Source organism: Capronia coronata (genome assembly GCF_000585585.1).
Source record: "Capronia coronata CBS 617.96 chromosome Unknown acBCG-supercont1.3, whole genome shotgun sequence".
NCBI classification, from domain to species: domain Eukaryota; kingdom Fungi; phylum Ascomycota; class Eurotiomycetes; order Chaetothyriales; family Herpotrichiellaceae; genus Capronia; species Capronia coronata.
In genome coordinates this window covers 2,361,725-2,389,523 of record NW_006912895.1, presented here as the reverse complement: position 1 = coordinate 2,389,523, position 27,799 = coordinate 2,361,725, and the positions used below count along the sequence as shown (strand labels likewise).

At 52.7% G+C, this 27,799-nt stretch overlaps 8 protein-coding genes across 8 annotated transcripts; 5 read left to right on the top strand and 3 right to left on the bottom strand.

The window, feature by feature from the left end:
• Window positions 1-424: 424 nt before the first annotated feature.
• Window positions 425-8,065, top strand: A1O1_04168 (uncharacterized protein; the record flags this gene model as incomplete). The annotated part of the gene is made up of 1 exon (XM_007725065.1): window positions 425-8,065. The coding sequence occupies one exon, from the start codon at window positions 425-427 to the stop codon at window positions 8,063-8,065; it is 7,641 nt and encodes a 2,546-aa protein (XP_007723255.1).
• A 1,130-nt stretch (window positions 8,066-9,195) lies between these two features.
• A1O1_04167 (uncharacterized protein) lies at window positions 9,196-10,997 on the top strand (the record flags this gene model as incomplete). Its single annotated transcript, XM_007725064.1, has 3 exons — window positions 9,196-9,226; window positions 9,642-9,942; window positions 10,082-10,997. 3 exons carry the CDS (start codon window positions 9,196-9,198, stop codon window positions 10,995-10,997), a joined length of 1,248 nt encoding a protein of 415 aa, XP_007723254.1.
• Window positions 10,998-12,269: 1,272 nt separating this feature from the next.
• On the bottom strand, window positions 12,270-13,064 carry A1O1_04166 (uncharacterized protein; the record flags this gene model as incomplete). Its single annotated transcript, XM_007725063.1, has 2 exons — window positions 12,270-12,793; window positions 12,869-13,064. The coding sequence occupies 2 exons, from the start codon at window positions 13,062-13,064 to the stop codon at window positions 12,270-12,272; spliced, it is 720 nt and encodes a 239-aa protein (XP_007723253.1).
• Window positions 13,065-14,624: 1,560 nt separating this feature from the next.
• Window positions 14,625-15,509, top strand: A1O1_04165 (uncharacterized protein; the record flags this gene model as incomplete). The annotated part of the gene is made up of 1 exon (XM_007725062.1): window positions 14,625-15,509. The coding sequence occupies one exon, from the start codon at window positions 14,625-14,627 to the stop codon at window positions 15,507-15,509; it is 885 nt and encodes a 294-aa protein (XP_007723252.1).
• Window positions 15,510-15,639: 130 nt separating this feature from the next.
• A1O1_04164 (uncharacterized protein) lies at window positions 15,640-16,469 on the bottom strand (the record flags this gene model as incomplete). Its single annotated transcript, XM_007725061.1, has 2 exons — window positions 15,640-16,135; window positions 16,363-16,469. The coding sequence occupies 2 exons, from the start codon at window positions 16,467-16,469 to the stop codon at window positions 15,640-15,642; spliced, it is 603 nt and encodes a 200-aa protein (XP_007723251.1).
• An 846-nt stretch (window positions 16,470-17,315) lies between these two features.
• A1O1_04163 (uncharacterized protein) lies at window positions 17,316-21,275 on the bottom strand (the record flags this gene model as incomplete). Its single annotated transcript, XM_007725060.1, has 2 exons — window positions 17,316-20,457; window positions 20,518-21,275. The coding sequence occupies 2 exons, from the start codon at window positions 21,273-21,275 to the stop codon at window positions 17,316-17,318; spliced, it is 3,900 nt and encodes a 1,299-aa protein (XP_007723250.1).
• Window positions 21,276-22,772: 1,497 nt separating this feature from the next.
• On the top strand, window positions 22,773-24,641 carry A1O1_04162 (transcriptional activator SPT8; the record flags this gene model as incomplete). Its single annotated transcript, XM_007725059.1, has 1 exon — window positions 22,773-24,641. The coding sequence occupies one exon, from the start codon at window positions 22,773-22,775 to the stop codon at window positions 24,639-24,641; it is 1,869 nt and encodes a 622-aa protein (XP_007723249.1).
• Window positions 24,642-26,204: 1,563 nt separating this feature from the next.
• Window positions 26,205-27,629, top strand: A1O1_04161 (uncharacterized protein; the record flags this gene model as incomplete). Its single annotated transcript, XM_007725058.1, has 1 exon — window positions 26,205-27,629. One exon carries the CDS (start codon window positions 26,205-26,207, stop codon window positions 27,627-27,629), a length of 1,425 nt encoding a protein of 474 aa, XP_007723248.1.
• Window positions 27,630-27,799: the final 170 nt, after the last annotated feature.

Here is a 27,799-nt window from a genome sequence, read left to right as displayed (position 1 = left end):
CCGCGCTTCCGCGTATCCCATCTTGCTCTGTGTACACTCTTTGCAGTAGAGGTCATGTTTTAGTCAAGCACTGCAGCGCACATTGCAGTGTCTGTTACTACTGTTACTCAATTCTGCAAAGTAAACACGATAGATCCTAACGACATTCCTCATGCTTCACTCGCTAGACCTCTCCTACCCCGTTGCCAAAGACATCTCCAGAGTGCCCTCCCCTGGAACCAAATGCTCTCAATTCCGATCCTTCGTCCGCAGCTGAAGGAACAATATACGTCCACCCATGCTGACCTGTCATTCCCGCGATCACCGTCGGTGAATATGCTACCCCCTTAACCAATCGGTCGAGTCGTTCTTCTGCCTCCCTTCCTATGTGGCCCCGTGGAAAGCAAGACGCGGATGTCCAGAGACAAGAGGTGGTTTTGACAAGATGGGCCTCGCCGCGAATACTCGATTACGCGCTGTCTCTACGGCGGATGTGCTTCGTCCGCAAGATCATAACATTGCATCCCTCGTTCAGAGCCTGGGATCCCTTGACCGGGGCTCGTATACAATACTGCAGGATAGCCTGGACCAAACTGCGGTTCTCCAACAGCTGCGGCACATCTTGAAAGATGACAATGAAGTCCACGGTGCGAGCAGCGGTTTCAGGCGTGCGGGTGGCTTTCAGGCATTGCTTCATCTCCTGCGATCCTTGGTAGATGTCTACTCTGTACAAGAAGCCCAGTCGTCTGATCCAAAGTCTCTTCTCCAGACGTTGGCACAATGGTTCGCTGTTTTGGGTGCAGCGTTGGAAACTCATGACGGGAACCAAAAGTATTTCAGGACCAAGGTCGACGCAGGCGGCTGGCACTCTTTGCTGTGCACACTTGAACAGTTACTGTTTATCCTGTCGCGTCAAATTGAGGAAGGGTTGGCCATTGAGCAGTTCTTTGGGATCCTCTTTGCGACTGCGGCCGGGACAGAGATGATTCACGACATTTACACTTCGCTAGGAAGGTCCCTGAAACCAGAAGATGGACATCTCCTCTCAGATACAGTCGTCAGTTCCACCCGCGTCGCTGTTGCTAAGGTCGCTTCAAACATTGACGAATTGGCGGTACCGGAGTTGCTCACCATAGTGATTCAACTCTGGGTCATGGTTGTCAGGACCGGAAAACTCCCTCAAGGAGTTATACAGGTTGCACTCCCTCTAAGTGTCACCGCGATCCTGTCGATATCCCGGCGTAACGTTGTCAGCGCCCACACAGCTGGTACCCTCACCGCTATCCTCAACCTTCTTTTTGAGGACTGTCTGTCAACGGTCGAACGAGCTCTATTCAGGGAGGCTGCTCTTGTGCTATGTCAAGAAGGCATCTCCAGCTTAGATGATGCTCACTTCATGTTCAAACAGGCAAGTGTGACATCCGACGCAGCGTTATTCCTCTTGGACGCAATCAAATCGGCTCGGCAGCCTCCAAGTATCCAGTTTGACCTGTCCCAGCAGGGCTATGCTTCGACCGAGCTGGCCACTCTTGGTAGGCCCTTTCCTCCCACCGACAGCTCTGGCTATACCTTGAGTCTTTGGGCTAGATTCGACGCGTTTGATGATCAGGTCCACACTACCCTGTTTGGCGCCTTCGATCGAAGCCAGACATGCTTTGTGCTAGCATATCTTGAGAAAGATACGCATCATCTTATCCTTCAAACAGCCATACAGGGAAACAGGCCGAGTGTGAGGTTCAAGTCGGTGGCTTTCGAGCGAGAGCGGTGGTATCACATATCTGTGGTGCACAAGAGGCCCAGGACAATGTCGTCTTCCAAAGCCTTCCTCTTTGTGAATGGAGACTTTGCGGAACAGCAGAAAGCCAATTATCCAGCCGTGGCTCCGAGTGATCGAGGATCATCTGTCGCTAAAGTCCAGGCATTCTTTGGAACACCTCAGGATCTGTCTCCCAACTCAAATGCAACCACATGTCTATCTAAGTGGTCACTGGGGCCTGCGGTGCTGTACCAGGATGCGCTGAATGACGACCTGATCGCTGTTTTCTACCACCTAGGACCGAAGTATCACGGTAATTTCCAGGACTGTCTTGGATCCTTTCAGACCTACCAGGCGTCGGCCGCGCTGAACCTACGTAACGAAATGCTGCACCCGGGGAAAGAAGAGCATTCGGATCTGATTCTAGCCATCAGGCAGAAGGCGAGCAATCTCATTCGGGAAGACAAGATTTTGATCAATGTGTCGCCTGGAACCGTTCTGGACAATGACGACCGCAACAACATCGATGAGACCCAATTAGTGAAGTCGCTCTCGAAACTGGCGGCTAAGAACCTGGTTGCCTACACACGTTCGGGAACCAATGCTGTTGCCATCAACGGTGCAGTCCCTTCCATCAACGATGCATTGACACAAGCTCGTGGTGTTTTCATGCTCATGGGTAATCCGACCGTGACAGTCCCACAGTCGCTCGATGATGCCAGCTGGCGCCTCGGCGGTTGCGGCGCCATCGGCCTTGGATTAGTCCAGAGAGCTCGCACCACTGACGATATTGCTCTGGCTATAGATGTCTTGTTGGAAACCGTACGATACAGCTGGAGAAACAGCGAGGTAATGGAAAGAGATGGTGGATACGCCATTCTAGCAATGCTCTTGAAGGAGAAACTCTCCAGTCCTACACAGACTAATGGAGAAGGAAAGGCAGGAGCTGCGATTCCTACCTCTAGACTCGATAAGAATGGGTTAAGCCTTCGAGTGTTCAAATCCATCTTGTCCTTTACCGGGTATGACTTCGAAGAGCCGTCGAACTCCGTGATCAACAATCCTCTGGCCTACAAAGTTTTGATAGCGGACAGCAATATCTGGAGATGTGGCTCAATCTCCGTCCAGGAAATGTACTTCGATCAATTCCTCGTCTTCGCCGAACAGAGCCAACACAAACGTTTCAACCTGAGAAGATTGTCGAGAATGAGAGTTCTGAAGCGGCTGCTCGAAGCATTGAAGTCGGAGCCTGTCGCCAAAGCCATTATGCCTAAGTATATGGCTGCGTTCAAGGTGCTGTTGCCTCAGTCATTGTCTGCGGAGACTCTGCGATCTTTGGCCCTGCTTGTGACTTTCTCCGTGAACAAGCGCAATGCGGGTTTGCACGCTCGAAAAGCAACACGCAGAGACGTACGACAAAGATCATCCAGCGGGTCCTCACAGGCTGGAAAAGAGGAAACAATATCGACATTGTCGCATTTTGAGATCGGGGTAGAAGTTCTTCGTCTCTATTCAGAGCTGTTATGTCGTCCACATGCCGATGGCATGATCAAGAAATTCGCCAAAACAGTCACCAACAAATGGCTCCTCTATTTGCTGTCCGAGACATCTCCAGAAGTTGTGGTGCTTTCGATGAGAATACTGGCCAGGCTCCTGGTAGTACACGGCGATGCATATGTCAAAAAGTTCAGGGATAGCTCGAGAACGTCAGGCTTCACAATCATGGCCTACCGCTTGAAGAGATGGTGGCACCTTCCCGCGTTATGGCCAGCTTGTTTCGCAATATTATTTGGCCTTGATGTGGGAAACCTGGACTTGGACAGGAATTTCGACTTATTTGGCTTCATCGATCTCTTCGCTACTAAGAAAGGGCTTTCTGTTGTCTATCCCGAAATCTTCGAGGTCATCATGAGCATGCTACAGAGCGGGCTGAAGACGATCGTCTCGTCGACGAGACTTCAGACCGCCTCAACTTTAGCACCTCCACTGGAAGACTTGAATCAACCACCTCAAAGACTTTCGATGTCGACAATGGCACCACCGAACCCACTACTAACCATTGTCACAAGCCAACATGTAGACACATTCAATACGGTCGTCCACTTTCTTGCAGATCTTCACACAAGGTCGCAAAGCTTCCGGGATTATGCTGCAAACTCCTCGTACGTACAGGATATTCTTGCGGCCCTCTTTCCTGTGGTAGTTGGTTCGGATGTTGTTGAGGCGCGGACGGAACTGGACGCACGGGATGCAATGCTCACCTTCGATGGAGGTGACGTCGTCGTTCATCCACTCTCACTGGCGCCTCCCATTATACGGATGGCTGATGAAGCGCCGACGGTGGCAACTCGTGGGAAAGCGCTTCGAAGGGGATCCTCTTTTGTGTTGGTGACAAGGGAGCACGCTCATCAGAGTAGTGGCGGCTCCAGCACCACCGCGGGGGCCGGTCCGAGCTCTGCTGTTGGAAAGACTCTTGAGCTCAATGAGGGCCACTCAATCGTGCAGAGCTTGCTCGAAATTGTCATATCAGTCTTCATCGACCAGATCATTGTTAGGAAAGAATTTCCAGGCTTGGGTCTCTTTTTGAAGACTCCGCCTGGATTCGTCGAACATCAGTCTTACTTTGAATCATGGATTCTGAGGAACACAATATCGCAGCTATCCAACCAGATCGCATTGGACCAAACAGTGTTGGTTGAGCCCCGAGTCCTAACCAACCTAGCTCGCTTGTTTAGCCATATCGAGGAAGCTCTTTTCGAAGGGTGGTTTATCAACGGTGCAGATGCGGTTCTTGATCTATCAGCATCAGTCCTGGAATATTTGCAGCGCCCCGATATTGCCAAATTGAAAGGGGTGCGACTTTGTGCGCAAGCAATCGCGATCATTCGTGCAGTTGTCTTTCGGATCGTCCTTCTTGGCCTATCTTTGGTTCAGGACAAAGACTCGTTGTTGTTCCTACAAAAGCTCACTTACTGGCAGACCGTCCTCCTTTCCGCCGAGGACACGCAGGCAAACTACTTACAGCTTATCTGTTACCTGCTCTACGCAAATCTGGTCTCGTCCACCGACGCTGTCCGGCAGGCCGCAGCAAACTTGTGGCGAATCATCCTAGTTCAAAGACCTGATGATGCAGCTGCAATTCTTGGACAGGCTGCAACAACCGAACAGAAGGACCTGACTGCTAGCTTCCAGAAGGTAGTCGAGCTGGACAACGAGACGTTCCTCTACTGGGTAGACGAGCATCGAACTGAGCTGGACTCCCTATTCTTTGATACTCTCTCGAAACAATGGAACGCCTTTGTTGCCAACGAAAATAAGAGGACCGAAGAAAGCGGACGGTTGAGGATATCACGCCGACGACAAAAACTGAAGCAGTGGGCGAGAGAAGAGGCTGAGCGTGACGACTTGTTTCGACGACACGACATAGCATTTGAGAACTGGACGGCGAACATCTATTCATCAGAATACCTGAAACACCAAAGGTTGCTTCAGGATCAGCAGGATGATCTTGTCTACACTGAGTCTAGTTTCAACCGGATGCAGAGGGATACCAGCAGGCCTGGTGGACTCTTCCAGGTTGACAAAGCTCGGAAATGGCGACTCGATCAGACGGAAGGGAGAAATCGGATGCGCATGAGACTGCACGAGGACTTCACCATGGTCGATGATGACCAGTCACCAAGACGGAAGGGATCTGACATGCCACACCTGCGTCTGGACACTAAAAGTACGAAATTCTCATCAGCCGAGTCCATAGGCGTCACCCCTGGCAGCACGACACCTGTTATTGACAGCCCTAAGCGCCTAGATAATGGCGTTGAGCCGTTCCCTGATATCCAGGAGAACGTGGGTGGAGGCCAAGACGGAAATGATGAGAACGACGAGCAAAACAATGAAGGTGTAGAGGTTGATGACAGCTTCGAGATGGTAGAGGATCCAAACGCGGAATTGGAGGACTTTGAGGACAAGAACAGGAAAGTGATGCGGAGCTTGCATCGAGGGGACCAGGTCAAACATGTCGCCAACATCTCACGGATCCTCGGGCTTGAGGCTGTGGAGGGGCTCCTGATACTGGGCAAAGACTATATTTACCTCCTCGACAATTTCTTCCAGCGCGCTGATGGGGAAATTGTCAATGTGTGGCAAGCACCGCAGGACGAACGCGACCCATATGTGCGCATGATTTCAGGCCGGGATGTCACCGACCGCAAGCACGTATCACGAAACGATGAGCACGGGACTCGGAGCTGGAAATGGATGGACATTATCAGTGTCTCCAAGCGACGATTCCTCTTCCGCGATGTTTCCATCGAGATGTTCTTCAGCGACGGCAGAAGCTACTTATTGACAGTCAAATCGCCCGAAGTTCGGAATGAGTTGCATAGCCTTATCAGTGCAAAAGCCCCCTCCCCGGGTGCCCTGAACAGCACGCAGCCGGAAACGGCCTGGCGTTACGAGACATTGAAGAGCGTTGATGACGAGCCACAGACGTTTGGTTCGAAATTTGCCAACGTCTTCGGCCAACAATCCAGCTCTTTTGCAGCGACTCGAAAGTGGCAGAAAGGAGAAATGTCGAATTTCCATTACCTTATGCTGATCAACACGATGGCCGGGAGGACGTACAATGACTTGACCCAGTATCCTGTTTTCCCTTGGGTCATCGCAGATTACACCAGCGAGGAGCTTGATCTCACCGATCCCAGAAGCTTCCGCGATCTGTCCAAGCCCATGGGCTGCCAAACAGCTGAACGAGAAAGAGAGTTTCGCGAACGATACCACACCTTCGCGGAGATGGGAGACAACAACACCCCTGCCTTTCATTACGGCACTCACTACTCGTCGGCCATGATTGTAACTTCCTACCTGATCCGCCTCCAACCGTTTGTCCAATCGTATCTTTTGCTGCAGGGTGGCACATTCGATCATCCAGACCGCATGTTCTTCTCCATCGCAGGGGCATGGAAGTCAGCCTCTCGTATGAACATGACCGATGTCCGAGAGCTGACGCCCGAATTCTACTATCTTCCGGAATTCCTGGTCAACGTCAATAACTTCGACTTTGGCACCAGACAGAACTCGTCTGAATCGATCGGGAACGTAGAGCTCCCGCCTTGGGCGAAGGGAGATCCTCGCATTTTCATCGCGAAACAGCGTGAAGCGCTCGAAAGCCCCTATGTGAGTCGGCACCTGCACCAATGGATCGACCTGATCTTCGGAAGCAAGCAGAAGGGAGAGGCAGCTGTGGAGGCGGTAAACGTATTTCATTATCTTTCATACCAAGGAGCCAAAGATGTCGACAAGATCACCGACCCCCTAGAGCGGCTGGCGACGATTGGAATCATCCACAACTTTGGCCAGACACCATACCAAATCTTCGCGAAGCCTCATCCTGCACGAGAGCAAGTCCGACATCGATATAAACGCCTTGACACTGCTGCAGAGTCTCTGACCCGAGTGCCTTCTACTCTTCTGGAGACCGGGGAGCGAGTAGCCTCGTTGAATTTCTCGTGGAAAGCGGACAAGTTACTATGCTCGGGGGCTTTCCGCCTCAACATTGCTCCCGCATACGAGATGTATATGGAGTGGGGGTTTTCCGACAACAGTGTCCGATTTTACTCAACGGAGAGCCGGAAACAGCTTGGACTATTCGAGCACCTGCACATTGGACAATTGTCCTATGCCATGTTCACCGATTCGAGGACGCTGGTGACGGCCGGGACGGACTGCACGGTCGCGGTCTGGTCAGTCATCGAGGGCGCCAAATCGGTCGACCTGCAGCCACGAGCGACACTTTTTGGACATCGCAAACCGGTGACCGTTCTAGCGTTGTCGAGATCGTTCAACGCCCTGCTTTCAGCATCGACCGACGGACAGGTGATGCTCTGGGACCTTAACAGATGCGAGTTCATTCGCAAGCTCGATGACGAACTGTCTGTGAGCTGTGCGGCAATCAACGATGTGACTGGCAATATCGTGCTCTGTCATGGGCATGAAATCAGCATATACACATTGAACGGGGATCGACTGTTGCGGCAGGGATCAGGGGATCGCTTACAGGAAAGCATTCTTTCGTGCGCATGCTATGAAGGAGCGGGAAGTGAATGGCTTGAACGAGACCTCGTCTTCACCGGTCATAAGAGAGGTCAAGTCCGGATCTGGAGCAAAGTGATCCGCGACGGACGGTTCGAGTTGGACCTCATTCGACAGCTGAATCATGCGGATAACAGTCGAGATGATGGCGTCAATGTTAGTGCCGGGATTAGTTGCATTCTACCAATGCCTCAGGTGGTGTATACTGGGGATGAAGACGGCAGAGTGGTATGTTTCTAGTTTCTCTCCTCTTTCGCCCGAGTTCTCGCTAACTACCCTCGCAGTACGAATGGAACTGTGTCCAGAGGCACTAGCGTTTTTGTTTGAACATCCTGTCTCTCGCAGTTCCATCGTACTTCTGCAAAGCATAGCGAGGTACAGGGTGAAGGAATGACCGTCCCTGAGGACGGTGGAAAGAACCTAGAGGCGACCCCCGATTGGTGTTCGATGTATGAAGGGCTTTCCTGAGATGTTCAACGTAAAAGGACTTGTAGCGTGGATTGGGATAGACACTGAGGGCGTTGAAACTCGACTGTCGGCGGAACAAAAAGGGAGCTGAAGAAAAGCAAGTCGTCCAAAATGATCCCCGCAAAATGAGTAGCGGACCGGAAGAAAAAGAACCCACATGCATGGACCATGGTCCCCGTGCGTCTGGAGTCCGAGTCCATATCCGCGCCAGAAGCTCTGTTCATGTCCCACGCCACACAAATCCCGGTTTGTGGATGGAGGAGTTTCTGATCGTGCTGCAAGAGGCCGAAGAAACCCATGCATCTAGCAGCATAGCTTTAACCACATGCCAGCTGAACCTGTCAGCAAGGCGTCCAGATTGACGCGTTAGTGTGTAGTTTGCGATTCTTGACATCCCTCTTCGTAGCTTTTGAGGTGTTGTAGCTGCAGGATTTAGGCTACAGGGCCCAACAGCTTGAGGGACGATGATCTGAGGGTGCGCTGGTCAGGCATCAGGGTGAAACGGGACCAATGGTGGTGGTACACGACGATTCTCGGGCCTGGCAGATTGCAGATTACTCAGTACGTACATACGGGGGAGCTGAAGCGATCCGGCAAGGCTTGCATGTGAGGCACCGCAGCGTAAGGTAGGGAGGCAAGGGAAGGTCTGGGTGGTGGGTGGAATTGGCGGTGGTGGTGACCATCATGATGTTTGGTAGTCTGCCACTGTGGTGCCTCTTGTTCCTGTCGATGCTGTGACTGATGTCAAACTGCTCTCATACCATGGTACCAACCAACACGTAATTGACTCGGACGGCAATCTGGAGAGATCCCGAGGCTGTGAGGAATTGAGGCTGGGGTGATCAGAACAAGTACAAGGTGATAGAAGAATCAGTTAAACTGCATGCGGCTGGCGTGTTGCAATGGTGGTTCAATTGCCCGGCCAACTGGCGAGTGTGTTTGTGGTGGTTTTGCTGTGTTTGTAGGCAGACGCAACGCCTGCGTTTCTGACTGGCTCAATGCCTGATTCTCGCAGCCACCGTCCAACCTCCACAGTTCCGTCCTGCGCCCTGGCCTCTGTCCTACTTCTACCAGCCCGTGGCCCCTGCGGTACCGTCTTCTCTTCTTCCTTCTCTCTTCCTGTTTCTACATACCTCAAGACCCTCAAGACCGAACCGCTTTGACAGTTCTTGCGTGTCGTTGTTGCTGCTCGTTCAAGTCTTGCTCAGCTAGCGTGCATTGTGCCCTTCCATCTTCCAGTCAACCAGGACCTCGTCCTCCTCCCTTCTCCCCGAACCCCTTCAACCCCTTCAAGTCTTGACTCTCGACTGCCGAAAGGTACTAGAGAGTTGAGGCGCCCATAATACAGGCAATCTGGACTTTGACGCCCGAGTTCCCATCCCAATCAGTGTCTTCCCGTCTACGTACAGGAGTGACGCTTCTTCTCAGGAAACCACCGTCACCAAGGTAGAAGGGGAAGTCCAACTACCCGGCACCTCCTCGCACGTCGGACGGGAAGATACTCGATTCTCCAAGGAGGAAGTCGACCTCACCTACAAAGACGGCCGTCCACGCCGTGACCAGTACACTAAGGAAGAGGTTCGAATCTCCGAAGAGCGTGGCCGAGTCCGCGACACAGGATATCCGGAGGTTGAACTCACACGTGAAAAGTATGTGGTCAATGCGAGAGAAAGAGAGATCTACCCCAGATTGCTCCGTGCTTAAATGCCCAATGCGTGGTCCACTTGTTGGACGCTTGGACACCCGTCCCGAACACGTTGTTGACTGACACGTTCCCTTTCCCCACAGGTACCGTGCACCAGCCGAATACAGATCCGCCGCCAACGCTGACATCGAAATCGACCGCCGAGATACCAGGGACCACGTGGAGGTTGACTACGACCGACGCCAAACATACGACCGGGCCTACGAATCCCAGCTAGACATCACCGAGCGAGACTACCGCCGCCGCACATCTCCCACCTACGACGTCGAGTACGAACGTCGTCGTCCACAAGCCGAGGTGACTGTTCAGAAGGAAGAAATCAAAGTTGACCAACCGATCAAAAGAGACATGGGTTACTACGACGACGAGGGCAACTACCACAGCTTCCGTCGTGGAGTGGAGCGTGCTGCCGACCGCATCCTTCATCCTTTCAGCCATCACCACGATCGCGATCGGGATGAGGTAGTCATCACTGAGCGTGAGACTGCAGGCCCGTCTCGCGTCCAGGACGGCCGAGTGGAACAGGTCCGCTACGTCGAGCCTCGTTTCGGCCACCGTGGAGTCCCCATCCAATGCCACTTCATTCGCATTGGTGATATCCTCCTTCTCCAAGGACGGCCTTGTCAGGTCATTCGGATCAGCATGTCTTCCCAGACCGGTCAATACAGATATCTGGGTGTCGACCTATTCACTCGTCAACTGCACGAGGAGAGCTCGTTCGTTAGCAACCCGCAGCCCAGTGTCGTCGTGCAGACCATGCTCGGCCCGGTCTTCAAGCAGTACCGCGTCTTGGACATCCGTGACGACGGTGCCATTGTCTGCATGACCGAGACCGGTGATGTTAAGCACGGCCTGCCTGTTGTCGACCAGGGCGGGCTTTTCAAGAAGATCGATCGGGCTTTTGCCGACGGATGTGGCAGCGTGCGTGTCTTGGTCATCAACGACGGAGGCCGTGAGTTGATTGTCGATATGAAGATCATCCACGGGTCGAGGCTGTAGAGTGTGGTTTTGTCGACTGGTTTGGTTGGAGAGTGTGGACCGAGGAAAGCAATCTGTGAATAATGGAGGAGAGATAAAACAGGAACTGTCCTTCGTCGATATAAGCTGGCTTGGGTAGTGTAGCATAGGTGTTGCTAGTCACATGGAGAAAAACTAACAGTAAGGGTTCAATGGTATGGTTGTATTACGCGGATCTCGTTCACATCTGCAGTCTCCCTTCACACAGCCCGACAAGAACAGATTAGTATACTCGATATGGAGTAAAATTCATAATGTATACAAACCTGCATACAATCTGCGGTCTTGAATCCCGCTCCGAGTCTAATCCCTGCACCAACTGGTGCCCCTCCCTTTACACTATATAACAGTGTCGATACAAGGGCGATGAGCTGCGGCGGCGGTACCGAGGGAAACCACAACCGAGTTGGACTGCCTCGGTGATGGACAGCCAAGGAGAATAAGGACAAGGAAGAAGGGACCGGACGTACGAATGTTGATAACTGGTATGTCCTGAGTCGGGGCCCAGTCGAGGACTCGTAAAGGAGCGGTGACATCGTCATTGGAGGACACGTCGTGTCCGTCGCCTGTCACCTGGGCCCAGGTTGCCGTTCCATCTGTGATGGTAGTCATGCAGTCGAATAGCTGGGCACCGACGGTGTTAACATACTCATGTATGCGACTGTTGCCCGTATAAGTGTCGATCTTTTTAGTACTCGAGCCTGATCATAGCTTCTGTTGGTCCCGCCGCCCAACTCGGTCATCTGGGCCAGTCCAAGGTAGCAAGGCCGGTTCCGTATACCAGCGATGGCGAAGCCGATACGGACGAAGTGCGGAGTGAGTGCACAGACTTAGACCGCAGGACCTCTGCAGACCTTGAGAAAGACGGTCAAGGACGTCTGGAGGAAGCAGGTCGTGGCATACTGTGAGGCCAGGTCAATGTTCTCCGTCGTTCCCATCCGCCCGGCTTGGACATCGGTAGGGCGCTCTGGGAGCCCAAGGACCGGTGACATGGAAGACCACGTCAGTGCCAGTCCATCCGCCCCTTAAGTCTGTTGAGCTTGAGTGTTGACCAAAGTCGGGGTATCGAGCGTTCCGCTCCCACAGCTGCCTCTGAATTTGCTGTCAATCCGAAGACCGCCGCAGTCAAGAAAAATTCCTCGAATGGCTTTCCCCTCAAGCCGACTGGCGAGAAGCCCACATGACGAGATACTCCTACCATTGTCCTCTGGACACGAACCTACTTTCCTCCTCTTTGTAGGAGAGGCCGCCCTCTCACAGCCATATTAGCCCGAAGAGCACGGCGAGAGCGGTAGTAAGATAACCGTATCGATTTGTGGACATTTCGACCGCGGGTGACTCGGAGTCCTCCTTCAACGAAGTCGTGGTGAAGATCAGATCGCTTGTGATTTGACTGGAGTTGAAGCAATTGCTGGCATTGACTTCCGGGACATCTTCTGGCTCCGCAAAGGTGATGTCGGCACAGTTGTACAAGGCAGCCCCGTGCACGGCGGTCTCGATGACCTGGATGGTCGCATTGTCTCCAACGTTTACCGAGACGTTGGCTGGCATAGGGACTTGTGGCAGACAAAAGGTGCCGGGATAAGGATCCTTGGTTGGCCCGATCAACTGAATCCCACTGATCATCACAAATGACATGTTGGGTGGGACGGTTCCTAGCCCAAGGTTGATGTATATGAACGCCGTTCCGTGGCCTGGGAACCAGCCTGGTTGGAACGCGACAGCACCACCTTTAACAGGCCATTTGGTGCGATTCTGTGATGTCGGCATGCCTCCGCCTGCAACGAAGTGTTAGTTTCTTGAGGTGGATGGATGTCTCCGGTCTGCAAGATGAATGGAAGTTGTTTACGTACAGGGATACATCCACTGCATGCCATACGGCCAGAGATAGTCATCTCCATCGGCATATGTTCCTAGACCAGTTGTCTCTTCCACGGTGCCATTCGAGTGTAAGTTGTCCCCTCTCCAACCGGGATACGTGATGACTGTATGGGCAGACACGAGGCTGAGGAAGGAGAAGAGGACGATGAAGACGGATCTCGATGGCATGTTGGCAGTTCTCGTACGCGGTCTGACGTGGTGGTCTGCGATGTCCGCTGCGTGCGTATGTTCCGATCGCTCGGGAAGGCGAATGCTCAGTCGAATAGTTGAACAACTAGCTGCGAAAGAGCTTGGCCGAAGTATCTTTCTTCTTCCTCCAAAGTCTTGTTGTTCGAGGATTGCCAATGCCTGCGATTGTTTGAACAGCTCGTGGTCTTACTCTGTCTGGCATGCCTGAACGACGGGACCGCAGACGAGGAAGGGCGAGGACGACAGCGGATACCGTACATTTCGTATTATTTAGGCCCTGCGACGAACAAAACACCCTCTGTACTAGCTCACACTGCATGGTAAGGCCAGACGGCCAGCCGCCCGCCCAAAGCTTGGAGGAGACGCCGTGACTGGAATGGCATGTTGCTGGATAGTGGCAGCGAGATGGGTTGTGAGTGGTGCATGCAGTATCCGAGGGTCGAGTGGCACATTGCAACCCGAGCGTGAACAGATGCGAGCAGGGATTGTCCCCGAGGCAGAAGTTGTGACCTTGTGATGGGACATCTGATTCGAGATGGAAGAAGCAATGGGTTGAACTTGTCGTCGACCCTGCACGGTGATGGAGACGACTGATTGGTCGCAGGCAACTGATAGAACACCTGTAAGCGCTGACACCAACAGGGATCCCACTGTTCAACTTCCTTCACCGATACATCATTCGTCCACCATTCGTGCCGTACCTCTTCTCTTTCCCTCGAGCTCCAGAACGACCGTTAGTCACTATGGCTCCTGCGTGTCGTCTCCTTGTCTCCTAGCTTTCCGAATCTACAGCCGGAGGGTGCAGTGCAGATACTGACAGCGGCTCCCGAGCTTGTCAACGGCAGATCCGCATATTGTTTTCAGAACACCCCTTTCACATCTTCGCGGCGGCTCCAAAGATTGCTCCGAAACTGAGGCTGCCGAGTGACAAGAGTTTGATGGACCAGATGGACATTATCTCGGTGTGCTTGGAATATTGTCACGGCAGGTCCACGTTCGCTTGGGGGTACGCCACAAATAAGACTTGGATTCCAAGCACTTGTTCTTGAAAAGCATGAACCTGTAGTCAATATCTTGCTACTAGTATCCGCCGGGAGGTGCCCATGCCCTAACAGCTTTAAGTAACAAGTCTGTCTGTGTGTCTACAGAGTTGTGACTTTTGATGGGAAAGTGTACGCTACTATACATGATAGACAGCCTGATCGTGCCTCGGCCGACACAGAACAAGCTTAGCTCAGCCTCGTCGGGAAATCATCGGGCCGAAAATAAATTCCATGGTTGAAGTCACTCTTCAAGCACAACTTGAACACCGCATGGTGTCGGCTGTGGCAGCTCGACATCTCGTATCAACTGAAATGGCTGTTTATAATGCATCCGTTGTATCCGCAGGGACTCTGCTCCGACATTTGCGACCATAATACATAGTCGCCAGCTTCGATCAGTCTCGAATATGTGCACTCGCTAACGCTGTTCCGCGATCAAGTCACGCTTCCTCCTACACTGCCGCTGCCGACGAGACCAGCAACCCGAGCCATCACAATGCCACACACAAGTCGCAAGAAGAAGCCGGTTCATAAGAAAAGAAAAGAGTTCGTGGACGAGGAGGGCTGGACCAGAATCACATCCACGACTTCAGTTATCGGAGTGCCTCGCAAGTCAACCGCAGTGGATTCTCAAACAGGAGGTTTCCACGGAAGACTTGAAGTCCCAAATGTCCTCAAGCCTGCAGGCGTGACACCACGGCCCATGAAACCCGTCAAAGGGACGACGGTGGACACGATGCGTGCACAATACAACAGAATTGAAGCGAACTGGCTTGAGAGCGACCTGTGTCGGTCGCTGAAAGAGATTCTGCGACGATACCTAGGCGGAGGTAGACGTGAGATCTCAAACTGTGTGGTTTTCGGCTCCGGGAGTTTCTGCGGAGACGAGATACACTGGGTCGACAGGCACGAGTCGGCATATTACCAGATCGCGGCTTTCAGGACTGTCGCGGACACGATCGAACAAATACAGGGTCATTGGCCGCCTTGTTATGCTCAAGAGCCGTTCTACAATGAGCTGGATGCGGCATTCCTGGCCAACATGCACATTACCCGCGTGGACCATCCTCAAGGATTCAATCTTCTCGACGAGGCCTCGTTCGTATATTCTCCAGCCGCAGAGCCCGAAGTCGAGCTTCGGATCTTGAGCCATGATCCCGAAATCTGGCTGCACAGGTCACTTGAACACCTGTTCTACTCGAATGGAATGACTGTTGAAGACGGCCAGGACGATACCAGAATCGACAGAGACATGGCACAAGCATTCTTAAAGACCCAAGATTTTGCACAGCTACCCGATTTCGATCTTAAAAACTTTCCCTTCCACGGCTCTATGCTCTGGTGGCGGAAGACTCTCGACCCAGAGGAGAAAGAGCCATAAGAGTCAATCCCCTGGCTCTTTTGCATGCACAAACAAAAGAGCAGAGCACTTGTCATGACTCTGGTGGCCTGAGAGCAGAGCACCCATCACACCCCCTGACCCAGGTCCATCACCATTATCATCCTCAACCTCATTTCACCTCGGCACTCTGCACCACGGTGCCAAAAGCATCGCCCAACTCCTTCAGCACCGCGTCTGTGACTTCCGACCCCGTCAGGCCCGGGATATCTCTATCTCCAATGGCATCGGCAGCCAGCACGACATTATACCCGAGATCAGCGCCCGCTCTGGCCGTGTTGCTGACGCACACGTGCGCCATATAGCCCGTCAACACGGTCTTCTTGCCACGCTCGCCCAAGCCGGTCAAATAATCGTGCAAATCCGTCCCGGTGAAACTAGACACGCGTTCCTTCTCGATCACCTTCTCACCAGGCCGGGGTTGCAATTCCTCGAATTCCTCGGCGAGAGCTGTGCCGGGAGTGAACACCGGTGCGCCGTCAGGGGTCTTGTGTACCACATGGACAATGTTCTTCCCGTCGCTGCCGGCACGGTACTTTTCGAGCAGCGCCGCGATGGCTTTGCGGGTTTGTTCCACGTTAACTGTTTTCAAATTTCCCTGCGCGTATCTGCAACAGAAAGTTTCCATTAACCGCCGGGAACTCGAACTGGACAGCAAACATGTATACATCAGGTACGAATGGAGATCCTAATACATGCTTCCAGCATGGGGGCAAGGCAGACAACAGGCATATATGGTGGAAAGAGATCATGATGCAGTGGACAGAGAGTTGATGTGGCCAAGTATGGTATGACCAGCTTGAATAAAATACCAAGGGCAAGGGTTACTACTCACTCATTCTGCGCGTCGATGATGATCAGCGTGCTGTCTTGCGGACCGGCCGTCAATCGCGGCGCACCTAACAGGTCCCGAAAAGACTTGACTTCGGTCGCGGAGGCCATGGAGTGCGAGAGTCGCTGTGGCCGGGTGATATTGAGACTGGGCTATGACTTCAATCGGGACAATGAGGTGATGATCACAGCAATCGAATTCCAGTTGATGCTCGTGAAAATAACATACCTAATCCCACTATTTCGACGCAACGATCATGTGAGATGCGAATGACGTTGGACTTTCAGAAGAGTGAACTCTTCAACTCTCAAGACCTAAGAGAAGGAAGACCGGGTGACGGGGTTTGTAGCAACCACATTATGTATCAACCCGTCATGTACTAGTACTAGTATTCTCCGAATTTGTAATATACTTCTTGTCGGGTACAGGGATGACGAGAAAGGCCAGACCAGGTGGCTTCTTGGCTTTGTGCCCGGGTCCCCTCCCCTCCGTGTAGAAGTGGTCAAGTTAATATTGTTCTCAATTGATTTGTTCGATCTTGCTTATCTCAACATCAATTGTGAAACATCTCCCAATCCCATGGGGATACAGGTAACGTTCGTATCTAGAAGCCGAGTCTTAACATTGTTCAGAAGAGGAGCGATGTCTGTCCGGCTTATGCGTAGTCTGACTTCACCCACCACCATTCGGGTAGTTTTGGGCCTACTCATTACACTCTGAATACATTTCACGCAGCAGTAATACCGAAGATGTTGATGTTGATAGCGTTAAAGACTCATGTCAATGTCCAAGCTACTTGGATACCTAACGGCCCTTGTACAAAGGACAGAAAAAGCATGTTGTCTATGCCACACCCAGTCGCAGTCGACTCGAGCCACATTGAACAAGCACAGCCAGCCCGGGTCCATTCGACCTTCACAGCAGTATCCACCAGTATCGATCATCGTTTAAAACCGTTACTGTGTGCGAAAGTATGCATCCAACGCGCTCAGTTCGTTGATGATCCCACTGCCAGCCTTGTGCTCGCTCCTGGGCAGCGAAGACCACGCGTCCTCTGCAATGCTAGGGATGCCATCTTGAGCCACAGCACCGTCTGAGCTTTCTTCACCATTTGACAAGCCCTGCGGCTCTGTATGGCCTCCACCTCTCAGATGCGGCACTAGAATCTGCTGCCCACGATCGACCTCCGCGATGCCGACGTCCCCTCTTGCTTCCAGGCCTTCATGTCCTAGGGATGCGGCAGGTACGTAGTCGTGCATAAATCTGCTTCTTCCATCTCTCATGATTGTGATGGTTTCTTTCTTGATCGGCGATACGTTTACAGTTCCGGAGGCGTCGGGGCCAGCGTTGACAAGTCTTGGTGGTGAATCATGGGATGTAAGGATGTTCCGAGACGACTCATCGTATTCGAGTCTGCGACTCACTTGTCCGATGGCTGCCTTCCGTTCATCATCGGCAACAACTCCTCCTTTCGCAAAAACGGTCCAATCCCCACGACGTTCGATATGATTTCCTGGTGACAAGTGAAGGGGGTTGATGGCTCCTTCTGATTTGGGACTTTGTGAACTATTGACTAACTGGCGTAATTTGCCGGGTGACGGATGCTGTCGTTGCATGTCGGTAGGATTTGCCGTGTACCTCATGTCTTGATAGGTGGGATCACGGTTACGTAGGCCGGAAAACTGCTGCTGTAAGTAAGTTGCGCTGCCATTCGGGGGTGTATGCTGACCATTGTTGAGACCCTTGGACTCTTGGTTCTCCTTCATGGCTTCACCTGTCGATGCCGACGCATGGGAGGCAGTCCAAGCTCTAGCGACCTCTTCACGCTTGAACCGGGCGAACTCCTCACAGGTACAGTTACAGGGTTGAGAGCAGGTGTTCTCGCATCCGTGGCCACAAAGGAGGGTATTCTTACACTCTTCCGGACATTGGACCTCTTCATGAGGGAATGGGTGACACAGCAATGGACATGCATGACCGCACTGCAGGCGAGTCTCGCATGGCTTCGAACACCCTCCCTCGGTGCCTTCCCAATCCTCTGGGAATTGCATGAGCATCGTGGTCTGGTGGTTCTTGCACTGGATAGGAAGAACCGGACCTAAGCGTTTCGGACTGGCGTTCAGCATATTCACGATGTTGTACCAGAGAAGGCTTCCTTGCATGAGAACCTGAGCATTCCCGAACATGTAAAAACCGTGCTTCGCCCTTGACATAGCCACACAGACTCTGTTGATGTTTGCCAGAAAACCAATCTTACCTTCGGGGTTGCTTCGAACAAGGGACAGGATGATAATGTGGTTCTCTTCGCCTTGGTATGAGTCGACCGTTTTGACCGAGCAGTATGATTCCTTGAACTCGGGGAAGGCTTTCAGTTCTCGGAGGATTTTCTTGCGCTGTCCGTTGTAGAATGTAAGGACAGTGATGTGCTCGGGTGCGATACCATTCTTGAACAGATGGCGGTAGAAGCCGGCAATGAACTTCGCCTCCTCTTCGTTGTAGACGCTCTGCGATTCATCTCTGTATTCAGACCATTGATGACTGAAGAAGAAGGATTTGATGGGCCCCATCCCCCAAGGAGCGACATGGCGGTCGATGACGCTTGGATGGTCTGTCAAGCCCGGGTACAGACCAGCAATAAGTCGGCGGAATTCTGGATCCATACGACGTTGTCGAAGCAAAGTCTTGTATGGCATGTTGTTCTTGACCAATCTCTCAAAGAGGGAAATGTTCAGGAAGAAAGGGTCGTTTTCCAGGTCCTGTACACTGCAATGCCCTTGGAGTTGCTGGTGATCTCCAACGAGGATGAGATGCTGGAGGCTGGGGATGCAAGCCACCGTGACTGGAGCTTCCAAGACCTCGGCAGCCTCTTCGATGAGGATGACCTTGGGTTTGAGCGCCGAAATCAGGGGGCGATACTTGCTCAGACCCGTTGTGGTCATGCCGATGATCTTGGCACGAGCCAGATAGACACAGTCTTGTTCCCATTTGCCAACAAGGCTGTCCCTGACGAGCTTGTCGTAGACTGCTGCTGCTTCACGAAACTTCACCGCAATGGCATCTTTGGCTTTCAACTGTATGACGGAGAACAGGGCCCCACGTAGAGAATGTGGTACCTTCCAAAGGTCGGTAGTCGCCGGCGAAGCCAAGATCTGTTCGGCTCTTGCAATATCGCTAGGGGCGCATGACGGGACCGTAAACCTCTCACGCAGCTCCAACCATGGCCCCTTCAGTAACTCGATATCTTCCTCATCGTTGACGCCAGTCGCATCTTCGGTTTCTCTGAGTTGCTCGAATTCCAAATCATCTTCTTCAACCCCGTCCTCAAATCCGAAGTCGTCCTGAGCATATTTCACCTCAAACGGCACTATGGCGCGATCAAGCCATAGTTTCAACGGCCCGTCCACATTATCACTGGTGGAGACCCATCGAGACGCAGCCTCCTCGAGAGACTTCGCCTGGTCATTTGTCATAATACCAAGTTGAACAAGGGTTTGCGGCCCGGAAACGAGGTCTGTGGAAAAAGGATCGGGTCCGGGTTTCGCAATTGGAGCAAGGATCGCAATCATGGCTCTTGCTTGTTTGCTAAGGAGGTGATTGGACTTCCCTAGAAGGCCACCGGGGATTTGCTTGATCCGCTCCTGTTGGCGGATTTCGAATAGAGCACGTTTCTTGACTTCAGGGTCTGTACTTCTGCCGCCCAGCCGTATATATTCGGGTTCGAAGTGAGAGATGTGTGCCAAAAGCTGATCAAGGGCGTGGTTCGTCTGTGCTGCAATGATGATTGGCGGGTCATCCTTTTTGCGATTGTCTATCAGGATTTGCACTGCAATCTTCGAGATGTAGGTCTTTCCACAGCCAGGAGGCCCCTGAATGATGGCGAGACGTTTTATGATGATTTCTTGCAGTGCTTTCCATTGAGTGTCATCAAGCGTGTCATTCGGTGGAAGGGGCCAGTCTTTGGTCACGTCGATGTCGGAATATTCCTTTTTCTGCTCAGGGTTTGCAGCTGCAGAAATGTCAAGACGCGGATTCTCCTGAATATAAGCAGGCGGCTCGCCGGTCGTGGAAAACTGGCAAATCTCGCTGGACAAGGGGAAACTATAGTAGATCCATCAGACACTGCACGTTCAATTCGGCCTCAGCCTTCAGGAGACTTACGGTTCTTGACTGAGCTTCTGCAACGCCCGCAGTGAGTGACGGTAAGCCTCAAAGTATCCCTGCTTTGCTTCGATCAGGAGCCATTCCTCTTGTGGATCGATTTGAACGTCTTCGGGGCGGCCGAAGTATATGTCAATCTGCGGCGGTTGGCATAAAACCCCAGCTAGCGGTCTCGCTGCAACAACTCCAACCACGAGTCCACTCAGATCGGTCAGCTTGTCCTTAGCTCGTACCAGGGCCACGATGGAGCCGCTGGTCAGTCGTTTGCTAGTCTGCCACAAAATGCGTTTTCCCACTCGTTGTGTGGAAAACCGAATCCTAGCAGCAAGGCCCCTTCTAGCGAAGGTGAAACCGAGAATGTAGACCTGATCGTAAACCGAGAATTTCGGCGTGTCGCCAGTGGCAGGATCCTCGAGAAAATCATGTACAGCATCGCGAAGGTTTCCCACTGCGTCTTCACGCAGCAGCGCATATTGAGTTCGAAGATATCTATCCTTCGACCTCCAAGGGGCGTCCAGCTTGTTAGGTGGGAGCGCGGCTTCCGCCACTGCCAATTCCTCGCCTGTGGGTATCTCGGGCTGCGACAGCCAGGCGTCTTTTTCCGAATAATGTTTGATCTGTTCCTGTTTTTGGACATATTGGCGGATATCCATGTTCAAATTGAGATCAAGGCCGTTGTCGAGGGCAGAGGTCAAGGCATTGTATGTGTTGCGAAAGCGACCGCCACGCCCAAACCGTTCCGAGAGATGTGTGTTCATTTCTAGACATAGGCAGGCAAGGTTATCAACACGCCGTCCAGATCTCGCCGTGCTAAATAAGGTATCATGTGCCATTGAAAGCAAGACTGAGAGGGGATGAACGGAGGTAAGGAGAGGATCTTACCACCATCTGTCAGCGAACTTGGAGCGATGCGGTCATCTACTGGCGTCTCAAGGTCAGCATTGGACGAAGCGTATACAGGACAAGCCATCCAAGAGTTGATGGTGAAAAATTTGTCAGGAAGCCGTTCACATACCAGCGGTGGCGCCTCCTTGAGGATAAGGCCCTCGGTGGTCTCCATTGCGCCCCGAGCGCTGTTGAGATGCCATAGTAGACGCACTGCGAGCTCACCTCGCCGCAGTTCGACTTGGGTAGGAGTGAGTTGAATACCGCGGGTAAGGAGGTAGATATGGAATGATACTTGTAGCTGAAGATCTTGCTGCAAGCCAATGGTTCAAGATCGGTAATAAAGCAGTCAGGCCACGTGAGATGCTGCTGCAGCAACCCTAAGATAGGATGCCAGTAATATGATTGACAAAGGATGAAAGAAGAGTGAGCACTGCAGTGCTGTGTTGTGCAGAAGTTCAAGTTCCCAAGCTGCCAAGTTGATATTTGCAGGTCAGGCGCAGGGCGACCGCAGGATGTGAAGAGCCTTCACCAGCGTTGGCAGGAGCGCAGGCAGATTCTTACCAAACGCAGTCACTCATCAACGACCGCAACTCAAGATCGTTTTAGATCTCGACATGAATGTCTATTCAATGTGCGTGCTTCACTTGCATCACTGGCTTCACCGGCAGCTCTGGACAAGTTCTCTGCACCAACCGCATCCACCGCATCAAACGCACCAAGGAAGCACACAATTTATCAAGGCACCACCATCACCGCAAGCCTTTCATATGTATGGGCAACTGCGGGAGTCTGCCCCTCTCTTGCTTCAGGTGAGTGTTGCTATAGCGGTATCAAGTTAGAGAAGCCCTGAAGACACCGGCCTTGAGCTACTGTACAATATTGAGCACCAATGGCCCTATGATGGCAATCCGAACACCAGCAAGATGGCAGTTCTTCTCCACCCAAACTCGCCCGCCTTATGAAGCAGGTGACAAAGAGTTAAGTGACTGACAGTGGGAATTGACAAGGGGAAGAGATGCCAGAGTCCTAAGAGCCTTTACACATTCCCCCTGGATGATGGACGGTGTTTTGGAGATGTTGGCTTCTTCCGGATCAAAGTTTCTCCTACATCCGGCCATCGAGGCGCTGTCCCCGATCAGGCATAGTCGCCCGACCAGATCTGGCTGGAACTCCAAGTCGCGTTCAAGGTCCTCGATCAGATCTTCGTCAAAGATATCTTTCTTCGCCTATATCTTACTCCTTGGTCGCACGATGTCCCCTTGAAAAATACACACATATCCCAACATTGTCATGTCAATCCCAAAATGCCTGCGTTCGATGTAGATGAAGACAGATCCCAGGATGGCAGTTTCGACAATGACGAGACCATGCAGGATCTTGACGAAGCAGATGGCGACGGCGAGGGTGACCAAGACGGGGATCAAGACGGGGATGGCGATCTAGATGCTGAAGGCGAGGGTGAAGGGGAAGGGGATGGAGACGATGATGACGATGCTGGAAGCGCGTCTGGTGGCAGTCAGCCCTCTGATAACGAGGACGCCTCAGGGGAGCCGAACGCAACTCAGGACGGCACCCAGCAAAACTCCACAATGCAGACTGATTCCGCTCGCGGGGTCGCATCACATCCGGACATTGCGCCTGAGTATCTTGAAGCTGAAACCTACGACATTGTCCCTACGATTGCTGCTCCCCACAGTACCTCAATCAACGCTGTATGCGCAACGGCTGACATGCGCTGGGTCTTTACCGGAGGCTCTGATGGCTACATCCGCAAATTCAACTGGGTCGACTCGGTCAACTACAAACTTGCCCTTACTGTTGCTCAGCGGCACCCTTATGTGGACAGCGTCGTGAAAGCTGGCGTGCTTATGACCTATTGGGACAATTGGGATGCCCGGCCCCAAACGCCACACAACCTGTCTCCTGTTTACTCCCTTGCTTGCCACAGCCAGGCTCTCTGGCTTCTATCTGGTACATCTGCTGGGCCCATTCGACTACAAACCGTTAGACATGATGAGGGTCGAGAGATCAGCTTGTTACAACAGCATACATCTGCAGTCTCTGTCCTTACCCTCTCTTCCGATGAGAAGAGTCTACTCTCTGGAAGCTGGGACAAAACGGTCGTCGACTGGGACCTTGAGACTGGTCAAGCACGAAACACCTTTGCCGGCAGCGCAGGCCAGATTTCTGCAATAGAGACTCGTCCCTTGTCCTCTGTGCCTGTGCCTGTCGAATCAGGGGAAGTAGTCGTTACCAATGGCACATTTTCCTCGAATGACGGCAACGCCCTACCAAACGGAATCAGATCCGAGGGTCATGGCGCAGACACCGGCGAAAAGCCCGCCGTTGCTACACCAGACTCCCTATTTGGTGACGGAGATGACGATCTATTTGGGGACGGAGCAGGAGCTGTCATGGCCAATGGAGGAGACCTCACTGATACGTTCGGGGATGATGCGATGAGTCAAGCCTTGGCACAAGCGCCTCATCCCGAGGACTTGGTCGACCATGATACCAGTATGCTTGAGGCCACAGAGCCCCGAAACGAGGCCCTCCCTGAGCTTCCAGAGCACCCCGGCTCCCCATCGATATCTGGCGCCATTGTCAATGGAGTACCTAATACTGCCCAACAGCCAGTTGCTAACGGCCTGCCTCACGCCGACGACCTGGAGAAGCAAAGTGGCGAGCAGGATGATGCTACAGAAGGCGAAACAACGCCGACCTCCGACTCGACGTTCCTTGCCACGTCGATCGATGGGAGCATCCGTGTGTGGGATCGCAGACAACCCAAACCGGTCGCTCGAATCTTGCCGCGGAACACGCCCCCTTGGTGCCTTAGCGCATGTTGGTCGCCCGACGGCAACTTCATCTACGCCGGCAGGCGCAACAACACGGTGGAGGAGTATGACCTTCGAAAAGGTCTGAAAAGCCCAGAGCGAGTCTTCCGATTTCCAAATGGTAGCGGTGCAGTCACCGCAGTGAAAGCGATGCCGAATGGCCGTCATCTCGTGTGCGCGTCCTATGATATTCTCCGACTATACGACCTGAAAGAGTCACAAGCTCACCGGTCGGCAGTGCCCTTCCTGATTGTACCTGGTCACAGAACGGGAGTGGTGTCACATCTGTACCTCGATCCTGCATGTCGATTCTTATTGTCGACTGGAGGGAATCGTGGCTGGGAGGGAGCATCGACGGAGGTGCTCTTAGGATATGAGATCGGGGTGCCAAAGAAATGACAGAGATGATTGGATACATCAAAATGAATCCATCAGCTTGTTGGCAAGCCAGTTGTCTATGCAGCCTGTACTACCCCTCCGGGCCTGTTGGGGATCAGATGGCTCAAACTCAAATCGCTGATGTCTTGACACTGAAATGTGAGCCACACTTTGTCACCCATCGGAGAGGCAAGACTGGCTCGGCAGCTACTCACACTCAGCTCTGGCGTCGAGATTCTCCGCTGTTGCTATTGTTCACCTTTCGGCCAGGCTCATAGCACTCAACAGACCCCACAAGGGGCGGCAACCGGTGCTCGTGTTAGGTGGAAACAATATGGCGCGTCGGTTGATCAACCGCTGACTGGGAACCCATGAGCCGCATCGAACTGTCCGGTCATCCTACGACCTTTGTTTCTTCTGGCGGCTCTCCCCCTCTCATTCAGTCCTACAGACAGATGCAGGCACAGAGAAGCTCATGCGTGCATGTGGCAGTGTACGGACAGGAGAGCATATCACCGTAACTCTGGTCATGCGTCAAGGCTAGCATCAGCGGCCTCGCCTCGGCGTTTTCTGACTATGGTACCCACATTGCCCGTTCGTTTCAGCCGTCGCACAGGTCCGGCATACCCTCAAAATCGAAAATCTACTTACGTCTTTCGCCCCACGAGCATCTCATATTTGACTCTGTGTGCTAGGACACATGAAATGGGGCAGAATCTGCCTATTGGCGCAGGCATGGCCACCTTACCCATTGGAGCATGCCTCTGTCTTTTGGGCAGCTGGCTTTGCAAACAGCATCCATGACGGGTTCTAGAAGCCGCCCAGCTTCTCAAGCGAGGTAAGCAAGGAGAAAGAAAGATCAAAATACGGGGGATGGGAACGCAGAAGTCTTGCAGCGTTTCTTTTGTTGCGCCCTGGATACCCGGCTTGCGAAGACAGACTTGAATAATTGACATGTCTTCCATTCCACACGGTTCAACACAAGCAATGTAGCAAATCTCGTCTTTATCATGGGTCTCCAACTGTATAGATTGATTCGCATTGTATACAAAGTACTAGCTAGTAAATTATCTGAAAAGGAGTGAGCTTAGGGCGGCACCATACTGTTTCCCCAATCAGGTTAGGAATTCGCTCTTCGCCCCTTTTCAGTCACATCACACACAGCCTTGTGACTGTGTTCACACTGTAAACCGCGGACAAAGGGTCAGCAATGTTGGCGAAGGTAGTGTTTAGGTTGAATACTGTCTCATTCAATGTTGAGTCTTGGGAGAAAGCCGTGCAATTTCCAGGCCGCGTTGATGGTGGGGAGCACGGCAGTCAACCACTGCCAGCATCACGAGGCTGCAGACAGTGCACATACTAACACAAGAGACTCGGAATCAGACTGTACAAGTTCGGCCCTGTGTTAACTCTCTGCCTGCAGCATGTCTAACCTGAACAAGTCACCGCTGCGAATTCCCAGCTTTACCGTGACGCAATATCAGCACACATCCCAAATACTCTCTCTCTCTCTCTCTCTCTCTTCAGCCTTGACAAAGATATCTAGGTTTCTATTCAGCCCACAAGGACCCATTCAGAGACACAATGCCGAGCGCACACGGCTTTGACGTATACCTGGAGACCAACAGTGGTGAGGAGTTCCCAGAGTACGGTCATCAGCACCTGGGCGGCTCAATCGCACGCAGCAAAACCATCAGTACCAAAGTCCAAGCCAGAGATAGACAGAGGTTCCGCATCAGCGTCGGACTTGAGCTACCTTTCCCCTTCTACGGCGAGAAAGGAAAAGCTGCGCTCAATCCCACCGACGAGCAGTCAGACAGGATCGGTGACAGCATCGGGCGGTACAACTTGAGGTCATCGCTGTCGGGCAGCAAGAAAGATCAGAAGCAAGATCGCGCCAGTAGCAACAACAACAGCAGCAACCGCACACGGAAAGTTCCCTTCAACTTCGTGGCATGGGTCTATATTGATGGCAACGAAACCCCGGAGTGCAGCCAGATCCTCTACACCGACTTCAACCAGACGCCCCTTGAGCCGTACACCCTAAGAGGACGGTACACCGCCGCACACAAAGGCCGATCCTCAGGCAGCCTTCAGCAAGATATCATGGTGCAGGAATGGTTCTTCACACCGGTGGGCATCGATGTTCTTCTCTCCAAGATGGACATTGCAGCACCCGATCCCAAGCTCCCCGCCAACGTGCTCGAACAGGAACTGGACGAGGTCATTGAAGGTCTGGCAGATGTCAATGCGGTCAAGAGAAGCAAGCCTGGGCAGATTGAAGTCCGCATCACTCGCATCGTCGACTTGGGACATGGTTCTCAGAGCGACTGGAGTCGCGCCGAGGAAGAAAGTCAGGAAGAGGATGCGGAGGGCACTCATACCGTTTCAGTCTGCGAGCCATGGCAGAGAATGCGCGTCAAGGCGTGTGCGTGGCGTGCTTATGACGAGAGCGAGGAGTACTACGCCAAATTCATCTTTCAGTACATGGCCATCGAGAAGTTGGTCAACTTGGGATTGTGCACCGCTGACGGCGAACCGTTGGAGCACCTACGACCGAACATCGGGGCGAGTCCAATCTCGTCGCTCTCCAACAGTGCCAGTGCAAGTTCGCAAGCCAGTTCTCTGAAGCGCTTGAGAAGCTATTCCACACCTATTCCCAAAGGAGACACGAGTGAACTTGGCGCATATCCATGGTCGACGGACGAGGAGGATCACGGTACGGCAGATACAGAGTCAAGCGATGACAGTGATCGCCCTCGAAAGCGCCACGAGGCTACCATTGCGAAGGTCAAGCCGCGTGCGTTCAAGAAACTCACCGGTTCCGGAGTGAAGCAGTCCGCTCTGCAGGGACGTTTTCTCATGCCGGACTTGAATCGGAATGGCGCCGGAGTGCACAATGAGGGCTCGAATGGAGTGGAGTTGGAGGAACGCAAGGACAGTTCGGGTGTAGGCGACAAACCGGTATTGGTGGAAGCGGAAGATGGTGGAGAAGACAAGATCGAGTAGAGTGCTACCTTCATACGCTGCATACTGGCCCAGGCTTGTCGGTACTGCTGGCAGACAGGATGTGCTCGGTGAAGACTGAAGAGCTGCGAGAGCCAGAGGGAGCGCAGGGATGGTCAGTCAATGTACAGAGTAGATCAGCGAACAGCATGAGAGCGCGTCAAGACTTGAAG